The sequence below is a fragment of the Platalea leucorodia genome (assembly GCF_965183815.1).
Source record: "Platalea leucorodia genome assembly, chromosome: 6".
NCBI lineage: Eukaryota > Metazoa > Chordata > Aves > Pelecaniformes > Threskiornithidae > Platalea > Platalea leucorodia.
In genome coordinates, this window is record NC_138828.1 from 1,123,298 (window position 1) to 1,136,708 (window position 13,411).

The following is a 13,411-nucleotide window of genomic DNA, read 5'->3' on the forward strand; positions in this document are numbered from 1 at the left end:
TGGAAAGGAACAAACAATACAGAGATGTGAAGATTTAACTTGAGATGAGGAAAAAAAAAAAGGCTGAGAGTTGGAAAATGTGCCTCCAACGAAACGCTCATGTCAATGTGTAGAGGAAAGGACTGGTGTCTGTCCCCATCCAGCTCCTCACCAACAATCCTTTCTGTGTACGCACGTGTCACTTGCTCCAGTCTGTTGCAAGGGGACTCCAACCAAACAGTGTGTGAAGTGCTGTTTTATTTATTGGTATCAAATGGAGAGCCAAGGTAACTCAGGTCCTGACCGGGATCCCCCGTGCGAGAACCCCACTGAACTTCAGACCACTTGTGTGCCAAAAGTACATTTACCCTTTCAAAACCCAGTCTTTCATACACATGTCAGCATTATCAGTGTAGTCTCACAAATACACAGTTGGTTTTTTTTTTCCCCCCAACACATGACACGCATCCTGCTGTGAAAATAAACTCACATAAAGAAATTGAGCTTTCCAGCAAGGCACCTAAATTTAGGAGCCTGTATCACCCCATAAAAACCACAAAGTACCTAACTGCCTTTTTCTCGTAGATGACTAAGCACAGCGGATGCGTCTACAACGTGCAACAGCTGAAATAAAAATCTCCTAGAGCCATCTCCAGTCTCATCGGCACTGGCAAACAGTCCGACTGTCAGCGAGAAGTCACAGTTAGTGCCGCCGTCTTCAGAACCAATTTTCTTCCCTTTTCCGTGAACAGAATCTCTTTACCTTTGTGATTTTTCATAGACAAGATGAAGAAAAACAAGCATCTGATATGTAATCTGTTTGCGCAGGGTGGAACAAAATCCATGCGGTCATTTCTTTCTTATTTGAGTGGTCACATCGGGCACAGAAAGTGACAACGGATTACACAGAGTCTGTTTCCTGGGGAAAGCTGTACTGAATTTTCGTAACAAAATTCCAGCTTCTCTGGCAACCCAAGCCTTGTGCTGAAATCGTGGTGCAGCAAGGTCACGTTCTGCCCACAGTTCTGTGAATCTGACGAGCTGCTCTATGATGTCAGGCAAGAGTAGAGTTCTTTGTCACGAGCACAGTCAATAATCCATTTTGAGCAAGATGTCAGATTCCTTTGCTTACGAAAGCAGCAAGAACTTGCCATGCCCAGAGGTGTCATGATCTAATTTTCGAAGAATTGCTTACTCTCTATTCCTAAGTTTAAGTAAGCTTTTGAGAACCATCCATTTTCCTCAGTCCAATGCATTTTATGATTTTGTCCTTTACGGCAACAGAAGCCTAGGCTTTGCTTAGCACGCTGAACTTAACTGCTGTGTTGGAGGAGGGCTCTTTATCCACACACATAGGCAGCGGACACTGAAATCAAAACCCAAACGGTTTCTTGTCAGCACGTGATGTTCAGAATACAACTCCATTGTGAGACAGGTTGTACTTTTCCTCCAGAGGAGAAAAAAAAGAAGAAAAAAACCCAAAAACCAGAAAAGACCAGGGCAGAACACTGTATTAGGGCTTGAAATGACTGAAAACAGCTAAAACCAACCAGTCCTCCCCTCAGCAAATACCAACCACAGGAGCGCATCGAGAGGGCTGCAAGTATCCTTAGCTGTTTGGACCTGCTCATCTAAGCACCTTTACTAAAAAGAGGAAGTCTTTCTTCAAAAGTGAATGGAGCCCGTCAGTTCTGCGGGAGTTCCTTTTATGTACTTGCTCTGCCATTCCCTTTATTTCGTCTCATCAGCGAGGCTGGGGTACCTGCCAGATGGCGCGGGGTGGCCTTCCCGGCAGAACTTCCTCTCGTTTACAGGCAAATTGGTAGGAGTCCCAACGCCAGATCTTCACAACGCCGTCTCGCCCGTGCAGACTTTGTAGGGCGATTTCAATTTCCTGCATCTAAAATGGACAACATCATGTGATTTTCATCAGACGAACCTAAAACCACAGCAGTCTGAACAGAACCTAAATCTAATTGCCTAATTCATTTAGGCACCCCAAAGAAACCCACGTTTCAGACCATCGCACCATTTGACCCGACCGGCGGATCGGAAAGCAGAGCTATAGAGCGTCAGCTCCTTTAAGATCACACAGCAGATCGATGGCAGGCAAGAACATGCACCCAGTGCCCTCAAAACTCTGCACACTGTAATTCAGATGAATGTCATCAGAAGGTTACTTATCTCCCGTACCTCTTTCTTACGTAGCAGTAGATGATAGCAAGTATCCCGCTTGTCAGTATTCCTACGCCAATTCCCACAGCAATGTAGCGTTCGTAAGAATTATGCGCGTACGAATTTAGCGTGAGATGTTCACACCTCTCTCCGTTATAACCTGCAAGGCACCTAGAAAATAAATATACACCATGCAAAAATTATTCAGAACTTGTTACGCTTTGTATTTGAGAAACACATGCTAGTTCTAATCAGTTTTAAGGCATTTAGAACAAGTCTGAACGAGGATGGGCTGAATCCAGTGCTCAGTCAGAACTTCTTCGCTCCACCAAGACTACCAGTTGCCCCAGTCTATCTAGTTTAAAGCTAGCTCAAGCACCGCAGGCACAGCAGCAAACACCGTCGAAACGTACCCTCATCGCAGAGGGTGTGGACAAAGAGCACCATGCTCTGCTGATGCTTAGGAGTTGTTAAGTCTCCAAAGGCCAGAGCTGCCCAGTATGGACCCTAGAAAATTTTAAAGACACCATAGTCCCGATTGGTGTGTAAGCAGCTGCAGAATAAGGGAGTTGCAGCTGACATCTTGGAAGATCCTGCCCCCTTCATTGTGCGCACTGTGAAAATCTACTTATTCCTCTACTAGTTACTGTAGCACCAGTTGTGATTTGAGATGTCATCACGGCAGTGACCTGCAAAGCTGTGAATCTTCCCTCTCCCTTCCTTCAGATTACGCTAGCACAGCACTACTGCCTCATTAACAGTCCTGAGCCACCGCAGCACTCAAGCCTGTGCCAAACTTTAAGCCCGCAAATACTTCACTGGCACCTGAAAGCCGCGCTCCACTGAAAATTAGTCACATTACATTACTAACATCTAGCAGACAAAGTAACAATGCTACTGTTGTTATTTTCTAAGAAGGATACTTATAAGCAGAATTCTTTACTTGCATATGGGCTTCCTCAGTTCGCTGTGGAAAGCGCAGAGCCCATTGATACAATAGCTGTGGTGTTCTTCGAGACAGGTCTGCATAAGCTTCAAGAGCTTTGGCTGCTCTGTGTAGTCTACAGTCAAAGGGAAAAAAAGAAGTCACGTTATATTTAGGGAAAAAAATCATTTGAATATATTTTCACAACTCAACTTGAACAGACATTGCCTGCAGAGGACACTTAATACCTAAGAGTTACTGCGGTACATCTCATGAACGGATTCAAACACCGCTAAGCAGAACAAGCTTCAAAGACATTCCAGCGCAGCTTTAGAGAAAAAACAAACTGTAAATACATTACTTGCTCTTGACAAGTGTATATAAAAATGATTATGGAAGATTAACCCGGGGTAACATCAGCACTATCCAACCTGCAATCCATCAGAAAAGCCACCCCAGGAATATCAGGGGTTTAGGACACAATGAGAGCGTTGAACTGTTCTCAGTATGCTTCCCAGTCTGAACTCAAATTATTCATTAATTCCTATTTTCTTCTCCCCGTCACAAAGGAAACTATTGCATGGCTAACACTGCTGCCTGTCAGCTCTACAGCTATGAGTCAGTGGTGAACGGTGGGATTGCTCCCTCCATCCCTTCTCCATCATCTCATGTCAGCAGAGCGTCCCATTATGCTTCTCAGCACCCAAGACTGCCCGGATGGTCTTCCTCTGCAAAAGCATGATCCACGACCGTGAAGTTTCTCAACTCGCGTAAAATAATATGCGTCCAGGCCAGTAAGCATGCTTCTGCTTTGAAAGCACAGAAAATGACTACCTTATTCCCAACCACGGTGGCTCAAATGGGAATAAAGGCAAAGCCAAAACTGTTCTTGGGGATCTTACATCAGTATTACATCCCGACAGAAGAGCACCTGAGCCCAGGATCGAGGCCCCCCGCTCCGCAGGAGTGCAGAGGCCGGCAGCAATCTCTAACACGGGAGCAGCGGTGCGGCAAATGAAGAGAAAGCTCAAAAGCTTCCCCATCCAAGCAAGCATCTGTTTGAACAGGTCTCTCTATCCAGTTACAGGAATCGCTGGTGGGGTGGCGTGTCCAAGCCATGTCTTGCTATTTCAGGGGACTGTTCTCCTGATGGCTGAAGGCGATTTCCTAACCGAGTATGTCAACAGCAGCTTTCAGTTATGACCACAAGAAAAACAACATCAGGCAGGAAGGTGACAAGGTCTGCTCAGAGTGACTAAACAACGGTACGGCAAGCAGAAACCCTCCTTTCTGACTAAGTGCTGAATCAAGGTCTGGAGATGTTACGCTGATGGAAGCACCGGCACAGAAGTAAGCCTCCAGCCATCCTGCAGGCAGCTCGAGATCCACGACAAATTTTTGAGCAGTAAGAGCACCAACCCCCTGAATTCCCTATCGAATTCCAGTTTGAGTCATTTAACAGCAGTCATCCCCCCCGCGCGCTCAACTAAGCAATTTTTTTTTTTCTTCATCCTTTATGCGGCTTCATCACAGAGATGACAAGCGATGGTAAACAGCTGCTCTACTCTACGCCCGCACGTTAGAGCGATTCACAACTTGGGCTGTGAATCATGTAGTTTGGACACCCAAGAGGCACGATGCTATCGCTGCTACTCAGATCAAACAACGCTACTTTGAAAATAGTGCCCTCTCAAACCTGACAGAGTAATCAGACTTCCAGCTTATCAAGAGACTTAGGGAGAACAAGTAACAATTCAAGTCTGCTTGAAAAAGAAAATTTTGGTTGACTACGCTTTCTCAGGAAAAGCTGGAGAAACGGAAAAAGCCAGGTCTTGCTTCAAAATGAACTTCTTTGGGCTGAGAAAAGGGCTTCTTTTCCATTCTTGCAAGGAAAAAAAGAAAAAAAAAAAAAAAAAAAAACTTTCCACCGTGGAGATGACAGACCTAAAGCTAGAAACACAGCGCTAGGAACTATAAACCAAATGCACAGTTTGGGCCTAGCAATCAAGTGACAATACACACACACCGCAGGATGTGCCGAGACCGAGGCCCTACCTCCGTCGCACGCTACGATGCAGCGGGGGAGCACCTGAAGCGGCCTGCAGACCTGACATGCGTGCAGCATCACCTAGCAGCGAGCTCCACGCTTCCACAGCTAGGTCGTCCCCATACACTGAAACCAGAACAGCATCTCTGCTATAGGAAGCCCCGTGTAGGGCAGACACACCCATAGCCTTGAACCACACGCTCTGCAAGGGAAGATGCTGGCGCTGGCTACGCGCGAGCGCTGCTATCGAGCTCTGGCTCTTTTCCGGCTGGCTCCGGGAACGCTGCCGACAAGCTCCAAGGACAGGCTTGTTGGCTGAGAGCACAGTCAGCACAGGACCAGGCCTTGGAGGGACAGATTTAAGGAGGAGAAGAGCAGCTTCAGGAAGAACAGATTTCAGGGAGAAAAGACAGATTTTATGCCAAGAGATGGACAATGCTATTTTCTGCACTAGAGGACTGTTTGATGCTCACCGCTGGGGAAAGCACAATGGAAAACAAAGCACGTGGTAAACACAGCTGCGGGGCTCAGCATGCCAAGGAGATCTGGGACACAGGAGACCCGCAAAAGCCCGTTTTCACTTAGGCCTAACGTACCTGCAGACCAGCTACCCAAGCTCTGCAGGGAAGAGTTTCGGGGAAGAGGCAACAGCACCTTCACGCTTCCCTCGTGCCTCTCCTCAAAGACTTAAACACAAACTGTTTTGTATAACACTTCCAGCACAAAGGGAGTTGAACAGTGCACTACCCAACCGCTAAACATAACCGCTCAATAGGACACTGTCATGTGCGGTTCCTGGCGGCCTAAGTACAGCTCTTCTGCCAGACCCTGAGAAGATGTCTACTGCACAGATTTAACAGTTCACTGCTGTCTCTGCCATACGGGGGGGGGGGGGGGGGGGGGGGGACGGGGACACACACACACAAAAAAAAAAACCCAAACAAACCAAACCAAAACAATTAGGAAGGTACCAATTTATACACCAGAGGCATGAAATGCCCAGCCACTTCTACGCAAGCTTCCACCAGATGGATTCACGCAGCCAGAACACCCCTCCTCCTTTGCCCCACCGCTGCCGAGAGGTGGCAGCCTTCCATCTACCATCCAGTCTTCCATCACATCTGGAAGAACCCTTCCTTCCCGCAGGTTCGTCAAACCTCTTCCCCCGAGTGCCGTGAAAGTTAGTACCCTCATTAGAAACAAAGGTCAGCCTAGAGCAGAAGCCTGCCTAGAAAGCGTCGGAGACCAACATCTTGCCGCGCAGGCGACAAACAAACAATACATCCCCCTCCCTCGTTGTCAGGCGCAAGAGCTTTGTCCACTGTGGGTTGCAAGGCCAGATCTTAAATGTATACACCAAAATTCCAAGTGCTAATTATTTTGACATGGCAAAAGTACAAATTACCTCTGAAAGAATGATGACTCTTAAAAACTAAAAGAATGATTTTCTAACCCATCCCAGAGCATTATGCTAATTCAATCATATTATCCACCTAGATACTAAATAAGCTGTTGAATAAACACATCCATGTGCCCTTTCATGTCACGTGAGGAAGGAAAAGCATGCTGTGTAAGCACTTGACAGTTGGCTGCAAGTGAGTCACTCAAACAGATACACTTGGCAAGATCTGACATGAAATCAAAACTACAGGTACTTGGAAGCCTGGGCATGCCAAAACTGACAGACCGGCAACAAAGAGTCAGCCACTAAGACCACGACAGCTCAGCCTTCAAGTATGGTGCGTCAGGGAGGAACGGGAGAGTCAGAAAGGGGAGGGAGGGAAGGGGTCAGGCCCAGGTTCAGGGCCTCCCTTACAGGCTGCACCCAAGCAGCAGCTCACAGCGACGAAGGGATCTCATTTTTTCCCCTAGTAAAACGAAGCCCTTCCCTACTCCTGGCTGCCCATTTTGCTACGAAGGCTCCCCATTTCGCTACGAAGGCTCCCCTTCGGCCCCAACAGCATCACAAGTCCTTGATCCCTGCCCTGTCAGCTCCCAGCCAGGGATCCTCTCCACTGCCTTCTTCGCCCCCGGCTGATCACCAAGCCTCGTGCTTCCTAGCCCCAGCACTGGTGACAAGTAAAGGCTATGTAACATCCAATAAGGAATCAGAATGTGATCTTGTAAATTGGAAGCAAATGGATTGAGCAGAAATTGATGGTTTTCCACAAACTGCACCTCAGTGCCCAGAGAACTCGCGATCCCACAAGAAACTGCCAGTTCCTCCAGTGAAACTTAACCAGGAATTCACTTTCTTAGGACCTAGTATGGCTGAACCTTGCTTCTAAACTATAAACTTTACTCACACAGGAACAGGAGCCAGAAGAAAACTTCCGAGAGATACAGCCAGTTCCTTTGGGGACACTTGAAACATTTATTTCCTATCTTCTTCCTGTCAATGCTGTTTTCTGACTTTACAGTGGCTTTGTAAAAGGTCCACCGAAATACACTTTTAACTACCCACGTAAACGTGTGCTTGTACACTCGTGAACTTGCTTCTAGCTTCGAGGTGAAGACACCCTCAACTAAAAGCACGGTTATCTCCTTGACTTGCACAGCCACAGCTAGCATAAAGGTACACGGGACAATTGCAGACACGGCTGTGTCGCTGTAAATAAGCCTCCTATTTGTTCAAACATGACCCATAATTCCTGCTTTCTAGAAATAATACAAGCAAGGTACTTCACGAGTCACAACATATTTCTACTTCATTATACTCCTGCTTGCTGTATGCAACTCTGGAGGAACCGTGTCCCAGACAAATCCACTAAACCGGACCACAGTGCTGCATTGATCAAACTACTGCAGGCAAACAACATCATCTCGACTACACACACACACACACACATATATACACACACGTAAAAGACATCTATGAAACCCAGATATATAGTATATGTATGTATGGATGTGTATATATGTAACACTGTACCACTATGACAAATCAGACCAAAAACCCAATATTTCAACTTGTATGAGAAAAATAAAAAGCTTACGGATCTACAAAAAAAAGCTTTAAAGACATCCTGTAATGACTTACAATTAACAGAAAACGATCTGTATGCATGTTTATGTTCTTTTTTAAGTACAAAGACATTCGTAAGTATCACAGTTCAAATCCTTTCCTCCTTTACTGACCTGCCAAAACCTCAGCTCCAGATCGCACAGTTCTCCCAAAGCAATGACATCACTAGCACCTGAAGTAACATCAAGAATGCCGCTTGCAGGATAAACACAGCACTCTGGTCTCAGATGTTGGCAGGTAAACAGCTTGAGTTCACATTTCAGTCAGAAAAGAAAAAGAAAGAAAAGACAGAGCTAGCACTCTGAAGAGGACTCTGGAAGCTGCGGTAGCCAAAAGCAAAACGGCAACCAAGAAAGAAACTACTGAGTAACAGTAATGAGAGGCATCACTCGAAATTACGCTTGCTGCATTCTCGCTCGTGTGCGTCAAGATTCATGCCGAAGACAGCGAGAAACCAAGCGCTAATGAAAAGTAACAGAAATGGCCATCAGAAACCCAGATCATCTATCCCAATTAGCCTCAAAATATCTTCGTGAAATTATAACTGACTTGGGATAAAAATAACCCTTTAGCTGGTCAACGCTGAGCCTACCCCAGCTGAGCGGCAGCTATTACTTCAGAGAGGTTTTTAAGGCTCCATCAGGAGAGCAGCTCACCTCGCAAATAAAACACACAGAAAACTCAACAGTGTCCAACTGACAGGAGCATTATAGCAGCTAATCATCATCGTAACAGATTTTGTTGAGGTTTTTTGTTTTGGGTTTCTTTCCATTTGGGTTTTGTGGGTTTTTACTTTTTTTTTTTTTTGAGTGACAGATGAATAGAGACAAACAAAACAAAAGAAAGAAATACCTTCAGCGCTGTTTTTTGTCCAATTATTCCATAAGTCTGTGCTGAGGGATGAAACAGTAATAGCTGACTCTTCACTCAGCGCCCCCATTGCTGTGTAATGCAAATAGATGCTTACTGTAACAGAAAAACTCAGTATATCTATTCAAGGTTCATTTCATCCAGAAAACATGCACCCACTTAACACAATTCTGATAGCATGCAGCAACAGAACAACAATTCATTTTAAACATGCTTGCCTCAAACTTCCTTTTGCCACAGGATAATTACTATTGTGGGGAAACAAACTATTGTGGGGAAATTTCCAAAACACTTCTCCCTTCTGTTCTCCCGTCTATTACCTTACGCAATTTACAACACAGATACCTGTAACATACCACCGTGTCACACCTATTTACCCGTCTAAGTAGCTTCTTTTCCAAGAGTTTAAAATATACCCGATCAGTTAAAATTTCATCCGGGTTTAAAATTCTTAAAGTCGTTCTGCTTCACAATGTCTTTGCGTGCTTCCCACCCCTACCGCGTATTTCAGAAAGAACGAACTATTGTTCGACAAAGCCTTGTATCTACGACATAGGAAAGCCTCCTCCAAACCTACCTTTCAGCAAAATATAGATTAGCATTCCGAATGCCATGGCAAGCAGCTGCTTTAACACCGTCTCAACTCTTCTTCCCCGATGGCTCGCTTGCTCTGCTTATCTGTGCTCCCGTGTTTTCTCTTGCACTTATATGCCACGAAGCGTCATCTGCTCTTCTCACCAATCAAAAAAAAGTGCATCTGGCAACAACCTCAACCCCCAGGGCAACCACACATTTATTTAGGAAACTGCTATTATCTAGCAATGGGATCAGGTTTTCTTTTGAAACCCCGGTTTCCTATTACCTGTGGGCACAATTGTGCATGCAAAGATACATTTTTAAAGAGAGACTTGCTATCTGCCAGAGCAAATCAACGAAATACAGCAAAACAGAAGTGAGCAAAATTAAAAGTGACGTATTGTGAAAAACGTGATCTTTCTTTCCCGTAGCCATGTAGGTCTTGCGTTACTTCCAGGAGGAAAGTCAGGATCCGGGATGCTGCTCTGCAGTCCAGGGACCAGCCCCTGCTTCGCTGGCGTTCCTTCCTTGGTCCTCCCTGTACCTCAGTTCCCTGCCATCCAGAAGGGGCACCGCGAAAACAGCTAGTGCCCAGACTAGGAGGTGATCAGACACAAAGATAACGGACAATGCTCTCCATCAGTGACTGCCAGCAAAAAGCCTTTGATCACGGGCTCTGGAGAGCCCGAAGGTCACGCTAACCGCTTCTCCTTCAGCCTCTCCATGTGCACAACGCTCCGAAGCGAGGCAGGCCACCAGCCCCGCGCAAGACCTGGGACTGCCGGCTGGCGCTACGCACGGGTGTACGGGGCAGAAGTTGAAAGCTGGCAAAGCAGCGGCGCCTGAAAACACAGACTGAAAGAGCGAGTTAAGCTGTTGGCACCTATAGCAGGCGACCCCATCATGTCTCCTGCTGCTACGCTGCCATATAAGCCCATCTCCGCCTTCTCACGGAAGTGGGTAGGCATCACAAGAACAATCACGCTTCTTCCGTACAGCGTTTGTAGGTCTCTCAGACGTACCCGTCACACACCTTTCTTACACCAAACCACTCTCCACAGCCCCAAATGCTGTCCAACTTCCTTGGTCCCAGGCAGCTCGGAACAAGTAGGACTGGTCTCTCTGAAGGGTACTTACGTAGCCAAACATACTCGAGGAGCTCATCAGCAAGGGCCGGTTCAATAACGTGTACACACACACACACACACACACACACCAACAACCCGACTCTCACCGAAAGAGAGCTGCACACTTGACCCCAGCAACAACTTGCTCTTTCTCAGCTGTGAACTCCGAGCAACAAAACGTTTCAGGATTTTTACATTTTAAAACCAGAAGTCCTCCGATACATGCTCTAATAACTCCGGTCACCTCAAGTTCTCCCTCTATGCTGCACTCTCCTCAGGGACCTGCGGGATTAAATCTAACCACTTCACATGTTAAGGGCAAAACAGAAGCTAGTTATGCACATTTTAATTACGCGTTCTCCTGCTCACGGACTGCATTCCAGGAGGCTTTTCCCTTCCTTCGCTATCCTGAACGGCTGCATGCCTGCACACTGATCGAGTGCAGCTTGCGCGCTCCCTGGATCGACGGGAGTGTTTATGACTCCCTGGATACCTCTGCTATCAGTCCCAAGGAGAGCTAAGTCTCATGAGCCTTGCTTTCAACACACATCTACACAAAGGGAGCTTAATCCGGCTTCAATCCGAGAGGTAGCTTCGTCATTAGGCAACACAGCTGGGCGCGGTAGGCCTGTGAGAAGGCTTCGGCGGATAAGGCCGTGCCTCTGTCCGCCACAGGGCGTTCATGCTTGGACCGGACTTGACCAGGTCTGGCACACGAGCCTGCTTTTGGGGTTGGTTAATAGGCCCTTCCCTCTGGATGCTCCGTCTGGATTGTTCTCCCAGTGGAGAGTACTCTCACAGATGCGTCTGGCAGCTCTGAAAACAGCATGCCATTGACTGAAACCTCGGTCTCACCGTCTTTTGTGTAGTGCCCACCCATCCACCGTAGGTGAAAAGACAAAGAGCTTCAGATGCACAATAAACTGCTTGTAGGACATGAAAGAGGCAGACTCAGTCAAGTGACATCAGCGCAACGCCACGAATTGTTTTTCTGCCAAAAAAACGCAGAGATGATCACAGTTAAATCGAAGAAAACAAACGTGAGTCTACAACAGCAATGTAAAAAGATGAAAAAAAGAAAAGTAACGACTGAACATGCAAAAAACCTGCGTTCGCTCCACTCTTAACACACCGATCAAAGAAAAAATACAACCACCCCCAAAACTGTATTAACATTTTTCACCAAGACTAACGTAACAATGAACAAGTTCAATTCCATCTTAGTCAACGATGGGTTGATCGGTCTAAGTGTATCTCCACAGGCACCTCGATCCTCCTAACACTTCTACTACCGCTTACATTTCAACAGATAAGCAAGCGTCTCCATTATTGCCACTATATTTTTCTTAATGGTTCTGTCAACCTCCTTGGTAAACACCGCATTAAGCAAAACTCTGAGTTTTGGTCCACCCCAAGAACCATCAGCACAGAAGCAATGCTCCATCTTGTTTCTTTTATTACAGTCAGTGCTTTTTTTTTGTTTAACGGTAGCAGTATTTAGCCGCATTTTTTTTTTTTTTCTTCCCCTTCCAAGTTATCTATAGTCTCCTGGCAAACACCTCAGGCTCTAGATAAGACTAAATCAAAGTTATCCCAGCTGAGATAAAAACATGAAGAGAGAAGTCCAAACTGGCTCCCACTGACTTCCGTGGGAACTGGGGTAGACTCTTCACGTCAATAGCGCACACACTCAGTTCAACCGGCACCTTAGCAGTAACTCCGCTCCAACTTCTGCAATGCATGAAACGATTCTAGATCCATCTTGGAACTACAACTTTTGGGAATAGAAACATACTGATCTTATTATTCCACGTAGTCCTCTCCAAGCAGCAAAACATCGTAGCCAAGGAGTCACAGGGCTGAGCCTCACATCATGGACTAAAAAAAACCCCCTTCGTGCAGTTTCAGAAAGTAAGAAAAAAAATTAAATGGCTTGTAGTTCCAACACAAACGTTTCATCAGGGATAAAACTTTGCTTTTATTTTCTTCTCCCCCCCCCCCCCCCCCCTTTTATATAATGTACATGCATAGTAGCTGTTACTACATTCTACCTAATTCAAGTCCAATCCAGCAGAGCCATCTATTCAGGTTTTTTGTGTTGCATGAGCGCGTTATGCACCAAAACATTTTGTCAAACAAATCCGGACATGGGAAGAAAAATATTCTGGCCTCAATTCTAGCTTCTTATTCATGCATACCTCTTGCATACATTCAAGGTCAGAATTTGACCAGCATTCAAGTTAACTTGACTACTTGAAAACAGGTACTGAGCATTTGCATTTATGTCAACATTACTGCCTGGCAGCTAGAACAAAAATTTCAGTCTTTCACTCCTTTCAGATTCAAGATTGCTGCTGCTATCTCCCGGTGTTTAAAAAAAAAAAAAATATATATTTCAAGACTTGGAACTACACCCGGAGTGCTTCATGACCTCAGAACCCAAACCGTATTTTTAGTAGACCTCTAGCATGCTGAAACTTAGTTTTCATACTGTTTGATCAAAACCGAGGGTCCCAAGTGTTTATAAGATATGGGTAACTGCACCCCATCCCCAGACACACAGGTATATTTATAACTTTTGCTTCGCTCTTCATTTTCACACACGTAATCGACCGCTGCCAACGCATCTGTATAGGCTGCATTCTCCAATTCGTTTTCGCTCACAATCAGTCAGTCGGAGGTAACAC

At 45.9% G+C, this 13,411-nt stretch overlaps 1 protein-coding gene across 4 annotated transcripts in view; it reads right to left on the reverse strand.

Annotated features, from left to right (window-relative positions):
* Window positions 1-234: 234 nt before the first annotated feature.
* MTHFD2L (methylenetetrahydrofolate dehydrogenase (NADP+ dependent) 2 like) overlaps window positions 235-13,411 on the reverse strand; it is a 49,942-nt gene continuing 36,765 nt past the window's right edge. Inside the window, exons 8-12 of one of the 4 annotated variants that reach the window (XR_014228588.1) lie at window positions 9,004-9,117; window positions 3,098-3,215; window positions 2,173-2,325; window positions 1,742-1,879; window positions 235-1,345 (exon numbers count right to left, since the gene is read on the reverse strand). Coding sequence is in view for 3 of the 4 variants with exons in the window: in XM_082315881.1 (XP_082172007.1) it covers window positions 1,825-1,879; window positions 2,173-2,325; window positions 3,098-3,215; window positions 9,004-9,093; window positions 9,599-9,635 (453 nt within the window). In the remaining variant the exon portion in view is untranslated. Of the gene's footprint in view, window positions 1,880-2,172; window positions 2,326-3,097; window positions 3,216-9,003; window positions 9,118-9,598; window positions 11,716-13,411 lie in introns of those variants that run through there. The other 3 variants (XM_082315881.1, XM_082315878.1, XM_082315880.1) reach the window with 3 other exon arrangements.